The following is a 19,115-nucleotide window of genomic DNA, read 5'->3' as shown; positions in this document are numbered from 1 at the left end:
AGCACGGGTGGCTGCTGTGCGTGTCCTGCCACCGCACGGGCCCTTGCTCCTGTCCCTCGCCGGGCCACAGCGCTGCGTGCGCAGTTTGATGTCCCTGTGTCGCGCCCTGCCCGGGGACGCTCCCTCGGGGGTCCCAGGGGGGCTGTGCCAGGGCAGCCCCGCCGTGGCACGGGCCGGATCCGCGCACTGCCCCGCAAATCCCCGCAGGCAGAGCCTGGCAATCCACGCAGCGTCTCCCGGGGCTGCCGGGGAGCAGAGAGCCCCGGACGGCCGCTCCCCCCGCAGCGCCCCGGCGGGCGGGCTGCGGGTGCCGCGGCGGCCCGGACGGTGACCCGGAGGGCGATCCAGCAGCGGCGGGGCTGGCTGGTACAATGAACCACTGCTGCGAGCGCGGGGAGGAAGGGGGGGCGAGGGGAGGGGAAGCTCTTGCTCGGCTGCCAGAGCCGCCGAAGAGACAGGGGAAGCTCGGGGCCGGGCGCTCCCGCTCTCCCACGGCTGCCGCCCCGGCTCCCCCAGCGCTGCCCGGCCGGGGGTCCCGCCGGGAGCCCCGTGGAGCGGGGGGTCCATGCCAGCCGCAGCAGCAGGTATGTGTGCGCTGGGTGCTGCAGGGCGGGGGGGTCAGCCCTGTGACAGCGCGGGGGGCTCGATCCCCGGGCGGCGCTCTGCTGAGAGATGCCCCCTCCGTGTGTGGGGCGGCTCCGGGTCCCGGGGGAGGCGGCCACCGGGCGGTGGGGACAGAGCACACTGGTGGGGTGTGCCGGGGGCCTGCTCTCGCCGTGCCCTCACTGCTTCCCTAGGAAATGCCCCAGGGTGGGGGAGACCCCCGTCCTCGCCGTCCTGGGGGCAGCAGGTCAGCGGGGGGCTGCGGCGTGTGTGTGAAGGTCTGGGGGCCCCCGCCAGCTCCAGCTCACCGTCCCGGCACTAACTGGCGCTGACAGCACGTCGGGGAGCCTGCGGAGCGCATGGTGACCTCACCGTGGGGAGGACACAGGACACGGCACCCGGGGGGACACACACACCTGTGCCCTCCGGCCCTGCAGGTGCCCGCGGGGTCCCAGCCCAGTCAGCGCTCCGGGCGGTGGTGCAGGCTGAGCTGTCCATGGCTGAGCCTGGGGGAGCTGCAGGGGCTCAGGCCCGGGCCGGAGCGGATGCTCCCCCCGGTCCCCGCAGCTCTGCTTCGTCCCTGATCCTTGGTGTGTCCCAAGGAGGGACAGGAACTCGCTGCTTCCTGCCCTGCACAATTCCCTCCCCACCCCGCTCCTCCCGGGACATTGTATTTGGAGCCCTGGCTGGCTCCCTCCCTCCGCCCCTGCAGCCCCTTGGATCCGGGAATTGCTCTTCTTCCAGCGGAAATCCTGCTTTCCCAGCCAGCGATGGGGCTGGGAGCCGTGGGGAGGGGGGCTCCCTCTCCACTGAGCATCTTGTGCCAGGGAGGGGGCAGGGACCCCTCTGCCCTGGGTCTGGGGGCTGGCAGGTGGGCTTGCAGAGAAGATCGCTTTCGGGGGTTGGCAAGTCCTTCATTTTTCATCCCAGGGAGTAGCCCTGCTCGTGGGCATGCAGGGATGGGGGGCCGTTCCTCCTGGCACCCCGTGTTCTGGAGGAACCTGCTCCCACTGGGAGCCACAGGGGACTCACCAGGCACTGGGTGAACTGGGAGGACTCCAGCTGAACTGGGAGCAGGGCTCCATCTCCAGCTATCATCAGGGTGGCCTTGGGGCTGGGGGCAGTGGGGAAGGGGCAGGGACACGCCACCACCTCCCACACGGGTGGAACAAGGAGCAGACGGGGCAGGCAGATGTGGCCTCCTGTCCCCTCCCCGGGTCTGTGGGGCCTGGGTGTGGGACTGTGACACAGCTCCAGGTCCTGCGTCCTAGCGAGCCACCTTCCCCAGCTGCCTCATGCCCGAGTTTTCCTGCTGGGACCAGGGAGCTCCAGAGCCACAGGGTGACAGAGGAACCTCGGTGGCAGCAGGCTGGGCTGTGCAGCCCTCTCGGTTCCTCTTCCCAGGGAGCAGGAGCCGGGTCACCACGGAGCAGTGCAGGATGACAGTGTGGGACAAGGCAGGGAGGGGTCCAGGACACCAGGGGGCTGCAGCCCTGCTGTCATCCCCGCCTGACCCTCCCAGCTGTCACCATCCCCAGGGCACGAGGTCCTGCCTGTGGTCCCCTTGATGGCCACAGCACCATCCTCTTCCTCCCCCCGCCCCACACCGTGCTCCTGCTGCTTCCTCTTCCCGCTGCCTAGCTGCTCTGTGAGTTCCTCCGGCAGCCGCCTCCTGCCCAGGGCGCCGTGGCCCCTCAGCCCGGCAAATGCCACCGTGGCTTGTCCCCACGGCACGGGGAGTGACATTCCCAGCACCTCCACGTGGCTGCATCCCCCAGAGCCCGGCTTCTCCGCTGCTGTTATCCCACGAGGGGAGCGAATGCAGGGGATGGAGGTGACCCCAGGGGCACCTCAGCACTGTAGGTGACATCTGGGGTGGCACCTGGGTGTGCGGGGGATATTGTGCCCTGTCTAGCAGCTGGGGATGGGGCTGAGCTGCCCCGTGTCCCAGGGGCCGGGGGAACAGATGGACGGGCAGTCAGGGCTGTGGCTGCTCCGTGCCCAGCCGCGCCCGGCGGGACAGGGCCGATGGGTTGGCCGGGGCTCAGCGCGGGCGGGACCTGGCAGCTCGGCCGGGACTGGTGCCGGGGGAGCCAGGGCGGGAAGGGTTCAGTTGCCATCTGTTCCCCGGCTCCCAGCAGCTCCTTTTTGGGAGAGCCAGACAGCACCGTGCGGCCATCGGACACGACCCCAGCTGCGTCCCCTTCCCGCGGGCTCTGGGCCACCCGGGTGAGCTCAGGGGGCTCCTGGGTGCGCAGGGAAGGGGAAGCCTGGGGGCAATGCTGCTGCACATCCCCTAAACCCTTGATGTTGTGGCACGGGGGGTTCCACTTGCCTGGAAGATGCTCCTTGCCATCCCCGTCCCTGCTGGCACCTGTGGCAGCTCCACTGCTTGGCCAGCGCTGAAATTCAGCAAAATGGGAAGTTTCTGAATGTGGGGAGGGGGTGATTCCCACCCAGGGGGGACAGGGTTTGTGAGAGCCAGGGTTGCTCATCAGTTAAATAGCCACTAATTATCAGGAGTAAAGCCCCCAACCAGCCGAGTTTCCTCAGATTTGGCAACGCTGCCCTGTTGGCAATGGCCAGGGCCTTGCCACAGCCCCAGTGTGGAAAGCAGAGATGGAAGGGGAGGGCTGGGCTCTTTCCACCCCTACTGAGAGAGAGGAAAGGGAATCAATAACCATGATTGGGAAAATCTGCCTGAAACGTCTCCTCCACCCCAAACCTTTGTCTCCTCCTGCTCACTGGAGTGCAGAGGGCAGGACACCCTCCTGCTCCCTCCCTCTGCTCCCAGCTGGAGACAGAGGCACGCTGCAGACTGGAGAGCTCTGCTCGGTGCAAACTGGGCAGACTGGTGAGGGTGGTTGCCCAGCAGCCAGGGCACTAGCAGGGCTGGGGATGGACGTCTCCATAGCGCCATGACAGGAGAGGTCTGATTTCCCCCTCCTCCTCCTCCTCCTCTGTGACACCTTCTCGCCACATGTGGCCGGAAGAGCCTGTCCTGACCACAGCGATGTGAGCGGGGACCTTGCTCCCCGGAACACCCATCCCTCCAAGCAGAGGGTGTGTGTGGGGAGGGGGACGCTCTGGGGGCTCCGTCCCCCCGGGTCTGGCTCCCCTTCAGCCTCGGGGACACACGTGCCCTGAAAGGACGTGAGCAGTGTGGTGAGGACACAGTGAGAGAAAAACCCACTTGAGGATGTGGTTTCAGCCCACACCAGGGGTGTTGCAGCCCTCGGAGGAATGCTGCAGCTTTGTGGGGGTGTTGCAGATCATGCAGATCATTTTAGCTCGTGCAGGGGGGTTGCAGCCGGTGAAGGGATGCTGTAGCCCATGCAGGGCTGTTTGGCTCGTGCAGGGCTCTCACAGCCTGTGCACGGTGCTTCGCTCTGCGCAGGGTGTTGTAACTCAGGCAGGGGCGTTGCAGCCGATGCCAGTGGTGTTGCAGCCCATGTCGTTGGTGTTGCAGCCCGTGTAGAGGTGTTGTAGCCCAGAGCAGGGGTGTTGCATCCTGTCATGGGGTGTTTCAAGCTATTCAGAGGGATTTTAGCCCTCGGCAGAAGTGTTTCAGTGTGTGCAGGGGTGCAGCACATGGAAGGGGTGCTTCCGTCCGTGCAGAGGTGTTGCAGCATGTACAGGGGTATTTTATCCCACGGGGGTGTTACAGCCCACGGCAAGGGTGTTTGAGCCCCTGCAAGGGTGTTGCCCCCACCTGATGCCCTCCCTGGTGTCCACAGGCGACTCTTCTCCTCCCTGGAGTGGCATGGAGCTGCTGGAGTGACCTGAGGAGCCGTCGCAGTGAGTGTGGAGCACCCATGGGTGCCAGGGGCACTGTGGGTCCCCGGGCAGCACAGCCCTCCTTGCAGCAGCACCACTGGCCCCGTGGGGACCCTAGTTTCCCCCTGCTGTCCGGTGTGCTGAGCTGGGGGGTGGCAGGGGGCACCCGGTGCCTCTCCCCATGTGGCACCCGTGCCCGGGGGCGCGGGGCTCACGGACCCTCTGTCCCACAGGCGCTGCCCAGGATGGGCTGTGTGCCCTGCAAAGAGAGGGGGGCTGGCAAAGGGCAGGCAGGGGGCGAGGGGGGCTCCCTGCAGCCCCCTGCCTCCCAGTACGACCCCGACCCCACGCAGCCAGGGGCCATCTTCACCCGCATCCCCGACTTCAACAACTTCCAGGGGCCGGCGGCGCCCTTGGCCCCGTCCTTTGCGGAGCCGGGGGGCTTCACCCCCAGCGTGCTGCCAACGCGGAGCGGGGGCATCTCAGGTCAGCAGGGCGGCTCGACGCTGGGGAGGGGTCCCGGCACACCCCTGGGCTGCGATCTGGGGTCACCGTGGTCCCTTCCGTGTGCCACAGGCGGGGGCGTGACGCTCTTCATCGCCCTGTACGACTATGAGGCCAGGACGGAGGATGACTTGACTTTCCAGAAAGGGGAGAAATTCCACATCATCAACAACACGTGAGCCCCGGGACCTCCTGCCACCCTAGCACCCCCCTGCCGCCCCGGGGAGGTGCCTTTGTGCCTTGGGTAGCCCCCGCAGGACCCAGGCTGGGGACCCGAGCTCTGTCTGGGCTCCATCCCTCAGTCCCAGGGCCTCGTGTCGTGAGTTGAGTGGTCTCAGCAGAGACGGTGGGGAGAGCGGGGTCCGTGGTGCTGCGCACAGGGTGGGGAGGCACCCGGTGGCGGGGCTGTCCGTCTGTCCCTCCTCCTCCACGTTCTCTGCTTCCCTGCCCAGGGAGGGGGACTGGTGGGAGGCCAGGTCGCTGAGCTCGGGAGCCACGGGCTACATCCCCAGCAACTACGTGGCCCCTGTGGACTCCATCCAGGCAGAGGAGTGAGTAGCGGGGGAAAGGGACGGAGACACACCCCAAGCCCACCTGCCCGAGGCCCGGGTGTCCTTGCGAGCCCCGGCAGTGCCGCAGTGCTGGCACGGGGGCTCCGTGGCACCCTCCCGGCGCCCTCCCGGCGCTGAGCCCGTCCCCGTGGCAGGTGGTACTTTGGGAAGATCGGGCGCAAGGACGCGGAGCGGCAGCTCCTGTGCCACGGCAACTCCAGAGGCACCTTCCTCATTCGGGAGAGCGAGACCACCAAAGGTACAGGACAGGGCTGGGACCCCTGGGGCTGCGCCCCGCATCCCTCCTGACCCGTGTCCCCACGTAGGTGCCTACTCCCTCTCCATCCGGGACTGGGATGAGGCCAAGGGAGACCACGTGAAGCACTATAAGATTCGGAAGCTGGACAGCGGCGGGTACTACATCACCACCCGCGCCCAGTTCAGCACCGTCCAGCAGCTGGTCCAGCACTATATAGGTAGGGCGGGGTGGGGGTGCAAGGGGGGCAATAGCAGGGGTGGGGGAAGCTCAGGAGACCCTTTGGTAAGAGACTGGGCTGAGGGGGCGGGACTGGGGAAGGAGGGGGCTGTTCTGTTGGTGGCATTAGGGGGCTCCCTGAGTCTCCCTTTTCCGTGCCCAGGGCGCCGGCAGCTGCCGTTGTCTCTGGTGGGGGGGCATGACCGGTCCCCGGGTGCAGCTGGGGGGTCCAGCCCGGCCGAGGGGGTGCGGAGCCGTCCCTGGGGCAGGGGGAGGGGGTGCATTTCTGCGTTGGGGGTGATACAGGAGCCTCGGTGTGCCTGGGGCGGTGGGAGGGGAGCAGAGGGCTGGGGGGCCGTGCCCGCATTGACTCCTGTCCCCCTGCTCCCGTGCTGCAGAGCGGGCGGCCGGGCTGTGCTGCCGCCTGGCTGTGCCATGCCACAAGGGAACCCCCAAACTGGCCGACCTCTCAGTCAAAACCAAAGACGTGTGGGAGATCCCCCGCGAGTCCCTCCAGCTCCTCAAGAAGCTGGGAAATGGGCAGTTCGGGGAAGTCTGGATGGGTAGGGCCTGGTGGGCAAGCCAGGGCAGGAGGCAGGGGGGATGTGGGGGTACCCCCAGGCCTGGTGCCCCACTGGGAAAAGCTCGTGCCTGCCGGGACAGGCTGAGCGACACCGATTTGCTGGCATGAGGAGTTATCCCATGTCCTGCTCTGGGTTCACAACGGGTCCCCCAGGATGCCCCACGCCACCTCTGCATGGGCAAGCAGACCCCCACTGCAGATGGAACCGCAGGACCAGGCCGGGGGGTCCCACCTTCGTCATCCTCTTCCTCCAGCATCGCCTGCTTCCTCCACTCATGCATGCTGCCTTCATCCCATCACATCCCCTCCCTCCTCTTCCCTGCCTGCCCCCCGTCCCCCGCAGAGTACAATGACGGGTTGTGCCATCTGCTCACCCACCCGTGCCCTGCGGTGAAGCCCCAGACCCTGGGATTAGCTAAGGACGCCTGGGAGATAGCTCGGGAATCCGTCACCCTGGACAAGAAACTTGGCATGGGATGTTTCGGAGACGTGTGGATGGGTAAGGCTGGCCCAGCCGGCCGGGGGGAGCTCAGCGGGCAGGAGAAGCTTCCTTCTGTCCTGGCGCGGAGCATCGCAGGGTGCCAGGGGGTACCCGCCTGTGTGGGGGAGAGGGAAACTTGGCACGGAATCCATGAAGGGTTTGGGAATGGGGGGAGGTTGGTGCTGGGGTGAGGGGAGCTCCTTGTCCTGGGTGGGATGCAGTGGGATCACAATCCCTGCCCAGGGATCCCTTCCTTGCCCTGCCCTGATTCCTTATCCCCCCATCCACCCGTCCATCCGTCCATCCGTCCATCCACACAAGCATGCAAGCGTGCACCCGCACACTTCTCCATCCACGCAGCCCTGTCGCCTGGGCTGGCCGTCCCCGGGCTCACGTGACTCTGTGTCCCCCACGCAGGGACGTGGAATGGCACCACCAAGGTGGCAGTGAAGACGCTGAAGCCAGGCACCATGTCCCCTGAGGCCTTCCTGGAGGAGGCTCAGATCATGAAGCGGCTGCGGCACGACAAGCTGGTGCAGCTCTACGCCGTGGTGTCGGAGGAGCCCATCTACATCGTCACCGAGTTCATGAGCCAGGGTGAGCGCGGGCACCTGCCCGGGCACGGGGGCTCACGGGGCACCCTTGGCTTTTGGGGGTCTCTGAGGGCGACTCTTCTGCCTGCAGGCAGCTTGCTGGATTTCCTGAAGGATGGGGACGGCCGCTACCTGAAGCTGCCCCAGCTGGTGGACATGGCTGCCCAGGTACCGGGGGGCTCTACCGGGGGGTGGGCGCACCCCGGGGTGTGCTGGGGGGTCCTCACCGCCCCGTCCCCCCCAGATCGCGGCGGGCATGGCGTACATCGAGCGCATGAACTACATCCACCGGGACCTCCGCGCCGCCAACATCCTGGTGGGAGACAACCTCGTGTGCAAGATCGCCGACTTCGGCCTCGCCCGCCTCATCGAGGATGACGAGTACACGGCGCGGCAGGGTGGGAGCGCCCAGCACAGCAGTGTCCCCCGGCTGTGTCCCTCAGCCTGGGGATGGCCATCCCGCGGCTGGGTGACCCGGGCTTGGATGGCCCAAGTTGTGGTGCCAGGGAATGGGTGTGCTGGGTGATGGACACCCCAAATTTGTGGGTATTTTAGGAGATGGACACCTTGGAGAGGGTTCGTGGGTGGTGGGTGCCCCTAGGGCAGGGTGCCCCCGTTCAGGGCACCCCGGGGTGCAGGGCACTGTCAGCAGGGGCGGTTCAGTGACGGTGCCTCTGGTGCGGGATGTCCCAGGTGTGGGCTGTCCCCAGAGGGGGGTGCACCAGGTGCAGGGTGCTCTAGGTGTGGGTGCAGCCCCAGCCGTGGCTCACCCGTGTCCCATTGCAGGTGCCAAGTTCCCCATCAAGTGGACGGCTCCGGAGGCTGCACTTTTTGGGAGGTTCACCATCAAGTCAGACGTCTGGTCCTTTGGCATCCTCCTGACAGAGCTGGTGACCAAAGGCCGCGTGCCCTATCCAGGTATGGCCCACTGGGGCAGGCACACCCCTGGGGTGAGCCGGGCAGGGCACAGACCGGGGCCGAGCTCCTCGGCAAGGCTTGTCCCGTGCCTCAGTTTCCCCCTCACAGGGACCAGTGCTGAACTGGGCTCCTCCCCAAACCACAGGGCAGTGCCACTGTGTGCCTCAGTTTCCCCGCTGGCGCGTCCCGGGGGGTGCTGTCACTGAGCAGGATGGTCCTTGTCACGCAGGGATGAACAACCGAGAGGTGCTGGAGCAGGTGGAGCGGGGGTACCGCATGCAGTGCCCGGGCAGCTGCCCCCCCTCCCTGCACGAGGTGATGGTGCAGTGCTGGAAGAGGGAACCCGAGGAGCGCCCCACCTTCGAGTACCTCCAGTCCTTCCTCGAGGACTATTTCACTGCCACCGAGCCCCAGTACCAGCCCGGGGACAACCAGTGACCCGGTGCTGGCCCTCCCAGGAAGCCCTGGGGTGGCTTTGGGGTGAATCTCTTCTTTTCTTTAGAGTTCGTCGCTTCCTTTGTCTGTGCCCCCCCAAAATGCCTTTTGCGGGGTGCTCAGGGTGGACACAGGGCTTTGCACAAGGATGCTGGACTCAGAGAAGACAAAACTCTGTGCCCCAGCCCCCCTTCCCCCACTCCCTGCATTGCCTTCACACCCAGCTTTGAACCTGAGAAGGGCTTTGGCTGCAGGGGGGACTGCGGGGAGCCCCCGTGAACCCCCAGACCCCCCCAGAGCCACAGAGTAGCAGAGGGCTTGGGGGAGCTCCCCATGCCAGCCCCAATCTCTTCCAGGAGCACAGCTGGGTGGGGCTCAGCCCCCCTCAGTCCTGGCACCGACCTGCAGGAGGTCATCTCAACCCTCCCTCCCCTGGTATCTCCTTTAATTTATGAGGTTTTATACGCCCCCCCAAGCAGCCAGCGACCCCACCAAGGGATCCCAGCGCTGGGGGACCCCCTGTCCCCCGCCTTATCTCCTGTGCTTTGGTAGAGCCAAGTGCTGAAAGCCAGCACCCACCTCTGCTTGCACTGGGGGCCGGGGGGGCACAAGGAGTCCCGGGGGGGCCCAGGCGGGCTGGGGGCAGCTCTGCCCCAGGGGCTGTTCCCTCCTGCCCCGCGGGGGCAGGACGAGGGTACGGGGCGGGGGCAGCCCCGCAGCACTCGGGCAGCCCGTGGCTGCGGCTTGGCTCTGCCCTCTGCAGCAGGAACTGAGGGGGGCCTGGGGGGCCGTGTGCCAGTGTGAATGCAGGGTGCCACCCAGGCACCCCCATGTGGAGCGGGGTCCCAGGCCCGGGCGCCACGGCCAGTAACGCCCCGCAGCCCGGGGGCAGGGCTGTGGGTGGGCAGTGCCGGGGGGAGAGAAGGGCAGGGCGGGGATTTGTTGTTTATTTTTTTTTTAATGAAGTCTGTAAATACAGAGAAATAAAGCCTTTCTAACAAAGGGGGGGGGCAGCCCGGGTCCTTCTGCCCCAGGAGAGATGAGCTGCCCCAGAGGGGGTGCTTAGAGCGGGGGGCAGCACTGAGGCACAGCGCCGGGGTGGGAACACCCATCCCGGGGGGCGGGGGGCTTCCAGGATCAGCCAGGCCAGGAGTGAGCGATGCCCCCTCGCCCCCTCCAGCCCCAGGGCACAGGTTTGGGGGCCTCCCACAAGGGGGTGAGCAGAGGAAATCCCCCCCTGCCCCCAAGGCCCTGTGCGGAGGGGACACAGCAACTTCCCTTGCCAATAAAAGCCTGGAAAGGCTGGGTTGGGAATGGTTTGGGTTTGCAAAGCTGCCCCCACGCAGGGCACCCTGCAGCCCCCCAGCCCTGCCCAGGAGGGGACTGTCCCTCCTGCCAGCTGTGATAGGGAGGCTGGGGAGGAAGAGGTTAATTTTCCTTGTAGCTTGGCCTCCCCAGCAGGGCCCAGCTGTGCCGGTAATGAATTCCTCAGCACTGGTGGGAAGCAGGGACTGGCCCCCACCCCAGCCAGGGGGGCTCAGGCCATGGGGAAATGCTGGGCACATGGGGAGGGGGGCAGGGGGCCGATGCCGCTGGGTTTGGGGACATTCCAGGGGCTCTGGGGATGTGCCGGGGTGTTTGGGGACGTACCAGCAGGCTTGGGAACATGCCACCATCCCTGGGCACCGCCAGGCATCTTCACAGCTCCTGCTTCACCCCACCTCCTCCGAGGGCATTTGATGCACGTGGTGTGAGTGGAGCGGGGCTGGAGCTGCCCTGCTTCCCCACCCAGGGAGCAGCGGGCTGAGCGGCGCTTCTGGCCGGGCCTGGTGTGCCGAGCTGCAGCTGTGCCAGCCCCAGCTCCATCCCTGCTCCTGCCCACTCCTGCCCTTCTTTCCCTTTCCCGCTCGTGCCTCCAGAGGGGCTGATCCCACCGTGCTCTGCCCGGCTCCAGCTTGAACCGATGCCACCCTTCCACGCCCCCAGGCACGGCCCCTTGTCCCCGGCAGGGCCAGCGGCAGGCGGGGGTCGGGACCCGCGAGGATTTGGATTTGCCACGAGCTGTTGCACGCGTGCCGCGGTAACCCCAGTGCAGCCGCAGCGTGCCCCCCGTTCTGCTGTCATTGCTGTGGAAGCTCTCGGGGATGTGGGGCCCCAGACTGCAGGCACCTGTGTGAGGGGGGGACCCCGTCCTGCTCCCCATCCTCCCGTCCTCCCCCTGCCCCGGCAGGAGGGGTGAGGCGCCTAAAGGATTTTGCTGCGGGGTGACCGCGGGCTGGGCAGGGGAGGGCATCGATTTCATGTTAATGCTGAGCGGATCGAGCGGAGCAGAGGGGCCGCGGTGGGTGGGCACAGCCAGCCCCCGTGCCCGGGGTCACCCACCCCTCAGAGAGCTCCTGCAGCTCCCAGCAGGGCTCACCCGGGGCCAGAAGCCATGGGGAGGCGGGCAAGGAGGTTAGGGCCCCTCCAGAGGTGCTGCGGGCTTGTTTTGCTTCAGAGCTTGCGCTGGGGGCTGGAAGGGAAGAGCTCAGCTCAGAGCTGGGGACAGACAGCGCCATCCCCGGCCCTGCCCTGCGCCCGGGGTCCATCCAGCGCCGCCAGCTCTCCGCGATGCTCCGGGAGCCCCCTCCCCATGCTGGGAGCCGCGCTCGCCCCACTCCTGCCCGCGCACCGTGCCCAGCCCAGGGGGCCCGGCTGTGCCTGGCTGCTCGGCCAGCGCTGGGGGGTCTGCAGCCAGCACGGGGGGCTCTGGAGCCAGCGCTGGGGGGGTCTGCAGCCAGCGCTGGGGGGTCTGCAGCCAGCCCGGGGGGCTCTGGAGCCAGCGCTGGGGGTCTGCAGCCAGCCCGGGGGGCTCCGGAGCCAGGGCTGGGGGGGTCTGCAGCCAGCCCGAGGGGGTCTGCAGCCAGCACGGGGGGTCTGCAGCCAGGAGCCCCCCGGAGCCGGGCACAGGTGTGAGCCGCTGCAGATGGCCGGCGCTGCAGAGCCTGGCACCGGCCGCCGCAGCATTGCCGCCCTCCCCGGGGCCCCCGCGCCCCCAGATGCTGCTGGGGACCCCCGTGACCGGCAAGGAGCCGTCCCCCCCCACAGCAGGGCGGGGGCTCGTCCGTGTGCCCCCCGGCCCCTGCTCCCCAGGGACTGGCAGAGCCCGCAGAGTGCCGGGTCGTGGAGCGGAGCCACGTCTCCGCGGCAGCAATGGCCAGACAACAGTGGAAAATGGCCAAAAATGTGGGTTTAGGCTTGACCAGGCTTGAGCCTGCCGGTCCAGGCCTGCAGGCACTGTCCCCTCAGAGGGGAAACTGAGGCACAGCTGGATTTATCTGCAGTCACCCAAGAGCTCGGCGCCAGTCACTGTGAGGGGACACCTTTTTCCACGGAAAAACAACAGATAATTGGGAAGAGCTGTGCACTGACAGCAGCAGCATCTGTGACAGCAATCTGTGGGGGAGCAGCAGCATTTGGGGACGGAGGTTTTGTGGGCGTGGGAGTGGTCGGATGACAGAGCAAGCACAGGGACGGGGAGGGGCGCAGAGGAGCCTCGCTCCGCTGGCCGCGGGGCTGCTCGGAAAGGGTTTTATTGGGAGAATTCGGGAGAGGTTTTGCTGCTGCTCCAGGGCAGCGCGGCGCTGGAATTCGGGGATGAATTGGGCTTTTCTTCCGCAGTTGCCTTTATGGGGACAAAACCTGGCTGGCCACAACTCTCCACAGACGTTGGAGAGACCCCCCCCGTTACCCCCAAACCCCATCAGGGTCTCCGCACTGCGCTCCCCACGACAGCAACTCCTGATCCCAGCAGAGCACCAAATATCTTCCTGTGTCTCCTCGCCCTCCGTCCCCCCACAGATGTCCCCCCAGCACCCCACTGCCCCCCAACCCCCCGCTCCCACCCTGGTGGCTTTCGGGGTGACAGCTGCCACCCCCAGCCCAGCCCGGCGCAGCCCCCGGGGCCCAAGCGGGCAGCTCGCCCTGGCCCTGGGCACGGGGGGCTGCGCGGGGTGGGCAGGGGGTGGCTGGGGGGACGCGGAGCGAGCGGGGACAGCGGCGGCGGAGCAGCCGCTAGATGGTAGCGTAAGCCCACGCCAACGCTGCTGACACAGCACTTGGCTGCGAGAGCGCCCGGGTGACCCGGGCGGCCCCGGGGAGCCGCCTCCGCCACCCCCTCCCCAGCCAAAGAGAAATCCTGGCGGGGCTGAGCACTCGCGGAGCTGTGACACGAGTGCCACGGGCACAGCTCACCCGTGTCCGCTGCCATGGCTGCAGCCACCTGTGCCCACGGGGACAGGCGGGGGACCCGCTCCCAAAGCCACCTCTACCCCACGCTCAGGCTCCAAACACGGCCCCAGACCAGCCCGGGGCACCAGCCTGGGGGGGGGGATCAAACCCAGGCCTGGGGACGAGCAGGATGACCCCCAAGGCGGCCAGCTCAGTGTGGGGGTGTTGGGCACCCACGGGAGTCTGGGTGGGGGGCCCATCCCACTGCAAAGCCCCTCATTTAACTCCTCATCCTCCTCCAGCCCTGCCTGGGGCTCCATGCCAGACTGATATATATATTTTATGATAACTATAGAGATGCACTTCAAACCTGACAAAGGACTTTGACAGTTTTAAGCATCTCTTTGATTAATACATGACCTTTTAATGCTTTGGATTAAATTAATAAATCTTTTACATTCTAACCCATTCTGCTTGCAATGTCATGGGTTTTGCACGACCTCTCTCTCTTCCCTGCCCTGTCCCTCTGCCCCTCTCCCCCCGTCCCTGCACAGGCACAGTAACCCACAGCCTTGCAATATTCATGGGGCACAGAGCCCTGCAAAGCAAGAAGGGAGGGGATACTCCTCGGTGGTTTGTTTTTTATTTTTTTGAACCATCCCTAAAAATAGCAAGAAAATTCAAAGCTGACATTCAGGGCGAGGGGACGAGGAAGCCTGCAAAGTTGCTCACTCAGCCACCAGCAATTGCAGCGATCCTGTCTGCGTGTGCAGATTCCTCTGCTGACCGGGCTGGAGCCCAGGCCTGCACTCTGCTCCAGCCCAGGAGCGGCGCAGCCTGCTCCCACCCTGGCCCAGGCTGTGCAGGGCCCAGCCAGCCCCAAAGGCAGCCCCGAAGCCAGCCCCAAAGGCAGCCCCAAAGCCAGCCCCGAAGCCAGCCCGCTGATCCCGGGGGCGCACGGAGGGGACAGAGCCGACACCTTCCCAGTGGCATAGGTCCCAGCTGGAAGACAGCTCTCAGGCGTGACCCCAGCTCACCAGTTCATCCCAGTTTAGCCGTGAAGCTGGGGTGAGCAGCGTGTCTGGAGCTCAGGTTCCTGCCTCGCTGGCTGTTGATCCAAAAACCCGCGTGAAACCCCAGCGTGCCCCTCACAGGCGGGCAAAGGGCTGCTGTGGAGCCAGGTGCTGTGTCTCTCCCTGCACCCATGTGTTATTCCATCGATGACTCACGTGTTATTAGCAGCCAAGCAATATTCCTAATTCCCTGGAGTTAACCCTTCACTCGTCACTCACAAAACCACGGTGTCACAACAAACATCACCGGTATTATCTACTTTAATTATATTGTATCTACCCAGCTCCGGGAGCATTAGCAGCCACGGCGACTCGGTGCTGGGGGGATGCTCCACGGAGCTGTGGGGAGGGAGGCCATGCGGTGCTCGGGAAGTTGGGAGGCAGCTCCCTGCTCTGCCACCACCGTCCCGAGGGGCCTCGTTCACCCCCTTTCCTCCTGGCATTCCCTTTCTCACACGGCCAAGAGGGGACACAAAAAAATTGGAGGAGCAGGGTGTTAGCAAAGAGCAGGGATATCGCCAGGTCTCAGAGAGAGCTTTCGACTAAAAAAAAAAAAAAAAAAAAAAAAAAAGAGTTAAAAGTTGGGGGGCGAGGGGGGAAAGGAAAAAGGACTTGGTTGGCTCCATGGGCTTCATGGGCACACTGGCATCTGTGGCTGGCTCCACGGGCACACTCAGCTCCGTGGCTGGCTCCACGGGCACACTGGGCTCCACGGGGGTGTGTGAGGGCGCAGGGGTGCTGACCTGGGGGCAGCGATGGGCCCGTGCCCCCCAGACCGTGGGGAGGGCGGCTGCAGAGAGGGGGGTGTGTGCCCCAGTCCTGCATCCCGAAGGAGGGGGTGCGCAGTGCGGGTGCAACCCGGGAGAGGGCAGCAATGCCCCGCGCATCCCAGCGGGACCGCGGGCAGCGGGGGCAGCCGGGGGGGTGCCCTGCCCCCGGGGTGTCCCCCCCGAAGTATCCCCTCTCTGTGGGTCTCCCCCCCTCCCGGAGCGGCGCTCGGCGGCCGCGCTCCCGTTCGCGCCCCTCCCTGCGCGCTTCGCAGCGACTGGGAGGAGAAAAAAGCGGGGGGGAAGGAAGGAGGGGGAAAAAAAGAGGGGGGGGAAAGGAAGGACTACAAGGCCCGGCATGCCCCGGCGGTGCTGCACGGCTCCCCGGGGTGCCGGATGCTGGCCGTGCCGCTGACAGCGGAGCGAAGCGGAGCCGCGGTCCCCGCCGCGCACGGAGAGAGCAGCGAGGGGCTGGGCGCGCCTGGCCGCCGGCTCTGCTCCCCCCCTTTTATCCCAGCCCCCACAAAGCCGGGAGCGGCAGAAGGCAAGAGAGAGGGAGGAGGTGGTGGTGGTGGAGGAGGAGGAGGAGGAGGAGGGAGGAGGAGGAGGAGGAGGAGGAGGAAGGGGGGAGGCAGCGGCAAGCCAGGGCTCTGCTGCGCTGTGTCTTTCTTTGCTTTCCGCAGGCGGCGAGCGGCGGAGGCGCAGAGGGGAGGTCGGTTCCCCTCCGCCTCCCGCTCCGCTGCCTTTTGTGTGTGTGTGAGAGGCGAAGGGGGGGGGAGAAAAAAAGAGGAGGAAAAAAAGGGGGAAAAAAAGGTGAAAAAAAAGGGGGAGAAAAAAAAAGGAAAAAAAGGGGAAAAAAATAAGCTAAGCGGTAGAGGGGAGAGAAAATCCCGGAAAAAATAAAATAGAGGGGTGGAGGGGGGGAGAGGGAAGGAGGAAAGAGCAGGCAGGGGACGGAGGAGGGGGCGGGCTGGCAGGAGCGGAGTTGCCTGGGGAGAATGTGAGCAGGAGGCGCTGGAAATGCTCTCGTTGAAGGTGGCGAGCGGTGCCGAGGGCTCCGGGACCCCCGCGGCCGGTCAGGACGCAGCCCCGGCGGGCGGCAGGAGCCTCCCCAAGCGGGCGGGCTCCGAGGGGCGCGGAGCGCAGGAGCCGGCGGGTGAGTACCGGGGACCCCCGCCTTTGTGTGGGGCTGGGAGGGGGGGAGGACACGCGGGACACCCCCTTTGGGCAGAGCGGGGGGGGGAGGAGGCGGCGTGTGGCGTGCATGTGTCCCCCCCCCCCGCGCCGTCCCCTCCGCTGAAGTTGCGCGGCGAGTTGGTGCCAAATTGCCGGAGTTTAATGGCACTTGTGGTGGGGAGGGGCGTGCGGGCGCGGGGGGCCCGGGGCGAGCCCCCCATTGCGCGGGGGCTGCCGCGGCCGGGAGTTCGGCCGCCTCCCCCCGGACACCCCCGGCTGTGCCCCCCCGGTGCGAGCGGTGAGTGACAGCTGTCAGAGCCGGCTCCGGCCGCTAGAAGGCAGAGCCTGTCAGCAGCGCGGGGGGCTCGGGGGGCTCCCCGGAGGACGGGGGGACCCCCCGGGGCACAGCCTGCCGCCCCCTTCCCCCGGCGGGCCGGCTCGGGGGAGCGGCGGGCTGCCCCGCGGGGGCACTCCCGGGAGGCTGCGGGGTGCGGGGCGTGCGGGAGGCTCCCCAGCCCCGTCGGTGAAGTTGCGTGGTCCGTGGCGCGGGGCTCGGCGAGCGGTTGTTACTCCCGTGCCTGTCATCCCCCCTCTGATTTGTTTTTATCGATCAGCTGATTTACCCCCCCCACCCCCCCGCGCGGCCCCTCGGTGCTTGCGACAGGGACCGCGGGGGACCGCGATGGCTTTGGCGGGGGCTGGAGTCACCCCACGGGGTCACGCTGACGCCAGACCCTCTGTGCTTGATGTCCCCGAGGCCGACGCAGGTGGAGACACCTGAGTCCCCGCTTGTTTATGCGCTGGGGGGACGCCGCGGCTGTGCCCACGACCAGGCGGCCTCGTGCGTGCAGCCCGCCTGCCCCAGGCTGCCGGGAGAGCCCCCCAAAAGCAGCGGGGTGAGCTCATTGTGTGCCACAGCGCGCCGTGGAGTCACTCCAGATTTATCCTGGCGTGACAGAGAGCAGAAGCGAGCCCCCAGGGCGCCGGGCTCGGATCCTGCCCCGCTCTCTCTCCCACCCTGCTGCCGGCGTGGCCTGGGTCGGGGGCGCGTGGTCCGAATTGGGGCCCCGTGGTCTGAATCGAGGCCCCCCTCCCAAGCCTCTCCCCCTTTCCTCGCCCCCCCAGGTGTCCCCTTACACTGGCTTCTCCTGCTGGGCTGTGGAATTTGCAGGGGAGGGTGGTGGTGGTGGTGGGGAGCGGGGGGTGGAAGAGGAGGGCGGAGGGGGGGGGCTGGAGAAGGGATGGCGCGGCGCCAAATTCCGCTCTGCCATGTCTCTGTAACCTGAATAGGCCAACTCCATCCCCGGTGCGAGTCCCCCGGGGCTCCGCCGCGCTCCGATGCAGGCGGGCGGGAGGTGGCTTTCGCTCGGCTCCCGGCGTGTCCCCGGCAGCCCGCAGCCCCGGCCCGGCGGTTCCCGCCCGGGCACCGGCCGCAGCCGCCGCCGGGAGGCGGCCGGGCAGGAGGTGGAGATGGTCTGGGGGAGAGGGGTTGGCACCGCGGCGGCGGCGGGGTAGCCAAGGACATCCCCGGAGCGGGGCGGCCGGCGGAGGAGAAGCCGTGGAAGCCCGTGGAAGGTTACGGGAAGCCTGGGGGGGCTGGCGCTGCCCTGGCCTCCTTAGAGGAGGCAGCAGAGACCCGGGGCAGGCTATTTCTGCTGAGATCCCGAGGAAAGCTCTGGGAGAATTGTGGGCTTCTATAAATAGTGTGTGTCAGCCGAGTGGAAACAGGGCCTTGAAATGCTCCTGCTATTCTCCCGAGTGCTTGGAACCAGCTCTTGGTAAACAGGGCAGCGGTGGGGAGGGCTGTTTCCTTCTTCCGGGCTCGGTAACAGGAGCGGGAGGGATGTGGGGGGGATTTTTGCCTGGTGATATGGCAGCGTTCCCCCCCTGGGGCCGGCCGGCTGGATGCTGGGCTGTGGCCGGGCTGCCCGGATGCGGGATGGCCCCTGAATGCGTCGCAGATGTGTGTCCTCCCCCACTGCCGTCCCCTCCCCGCCCCACTGCCCGCCAAACTTCGGGGCTGGGATGCTCCGCGCGGTCCGGCCATGGTCCTTGGGCAGCCCGTGATGCTGGGGGAGGTTTTTGGGATGTGAGGGCTCAACTGGCCAGGAGATGCTCAGCACACCCCCTCCTCTGGCTGGCATAGGGGTGCCCGGGGTCACAGCCCGGTTCCCTCCCTCCCATCCGTGTCCATCCGTCCGTCCCGGCTGGAGTTGTTCCCGCTCTGCCTCGGGGCACATGCTGAGCCATGCCTTGGCCCCGTGCTGGAGGGCAAGGATTTGATCCCATGGGGCCTTCCCAGGCATGTCTGGACACCATGGTGCTGGGGACCTCGTTCCTCAGGGGTTCTGCACGCAGTGGGGACATGGTGACATGTTCCCAGGGTGTTTGCTTGGCTCTGGGGCACATCCTGGCAGCCCCAGTGCTGTGGTGAGCGTTCAGCTTCCCACGAGGACCCGGCATCGTGCTCATTTGTCACCACCCCTCGCACCCACACCCCAATATTCACCTTGTGCTGCAGACAGTGGCTCCAAAGCTGCCTTGTTATTATTTTCCTTAAAAATAACACAAAAGGGAAATAACTGGGCTGTGCTTAGCTCCCCACTGGGAGTTTTTAGGGTGATGTACAGTGGGCTGAACAGTGGGAGGGATCCAGCGCACTTCTGGTGGGATTTGGTGCTGGATTCAGAGTTCACCAGGGTGTCTCGGGGCCGGGGGGCCCAGCCCATCCCCATGTGCAGCCTGCCCGGTGCTCGGTGCCGGCACAGCAGAGCGTGCTCACGGCGTGGGTGGGAAGGGGCGAGCGCCAGTCCGGTGGGGTTTTTTTTTCCCCTTCTCCATTTTTTTTTTTTCTCCTTTTTTCTTTCTTTTTTTTTTTCCCTCCCTCTCTGTGGGTTGAGCGTTGGGGCGACAGACAGGGAAAGTCTGAGCAATGGTCTCCGTGCTGGTGCTGTCTTCAATCACCGCGTC

General features: G+C 66.5%; 2 protein-coding genes across 5 annotated transcripts in view; both read left to right on the top strand.

Moving 5' to 3' along the window:
• The first annotated feature begins 421 nt into the window (after positions 1-421).
• On the top strand, positions 422-9,739 carry FGR (FGR proto-oncogene, Src family tyrosine kinase). 4 transcript variants are annotated; one of them, XM_038160994.1, is made up of 13 exons: positions 422-584; positions 4,341-4,401; positions 4,614-4,866; positions 4,957-5,059; positions 5,337-5,435; positions 5,591-5,694; positions 5,762-5,911; positions 6,837-6,992; positions 7,392-7,571; positions 7,659-7,735; positions 7,812-7,965; positions 8,354-8,485; positions 8,715-9,739. In XM_038160994.1, exons 3-13 carry the CDS (start codon positions 4,626-4,628, stop codon positions 8,921-8,923), a joined length of 1,605 nt encoding a protein of 534 aa, XP_038016922.1. In that variant the 5' UTR covers positions 422-584; positions 4,341-4,401; positions 4,614-4,625; the 3' UTR covers positions 8,924-9,739. The 4 variants fall into 4 exon arrangements, with proteins under 4 accessions (XP_038016922.1, XP_038016919.1, XP_038016920.1 ...); XM_038160991.1 differs by lacking the exon at positions 6,837-6,992 and adding an exon at positions 6,309-6,473 and having other exon boundaries at positions 423-584; XM_038160992.1 differs by lacking the exons at positions 422-584; positions 6,837-6,992 and adding exons at positions 631-2,832; positions 6,309-6,473.
• A 5,645-nt stretch (positions 9,740-15,384) lies between these two features.
• AHDC1 (AT-hook DNA binding motif containing 1) overlaps positions 15,385-19,115 on the top strand; it is a 50,994-nt gene continuing 47,263 nt past the window's right edge. The window contains 2 exon segments of the mRNA XM_038160735.1: positions 15,385-15,513; positions 16,005-16,125. The gene's annotated coding sequence lies outside the window, so the exon portion shown is untranslated.

The sequence above is a fragment of the Motacilla alba genome, chromosome 23 (assembly GCF_015832195.1).
Source record: "Motacilla alba alba isolate MOTALB_02 chromosome 23, Motacilla_alba_V1.0_pri, whole genome shotgun sequence".
In the NCBI taxonomy this organism is placed as follows: Eukaryota; Metazoa; Chordata; class Aves; order Passeriformes; family Motacillidae; genus Motacilla; species Motacilla alba.
The sequence above is the reverse complement of the archived record's forward strand: the minus strand, read 5'-3'. Positions and strand labels throughout refer to the sequence as shown.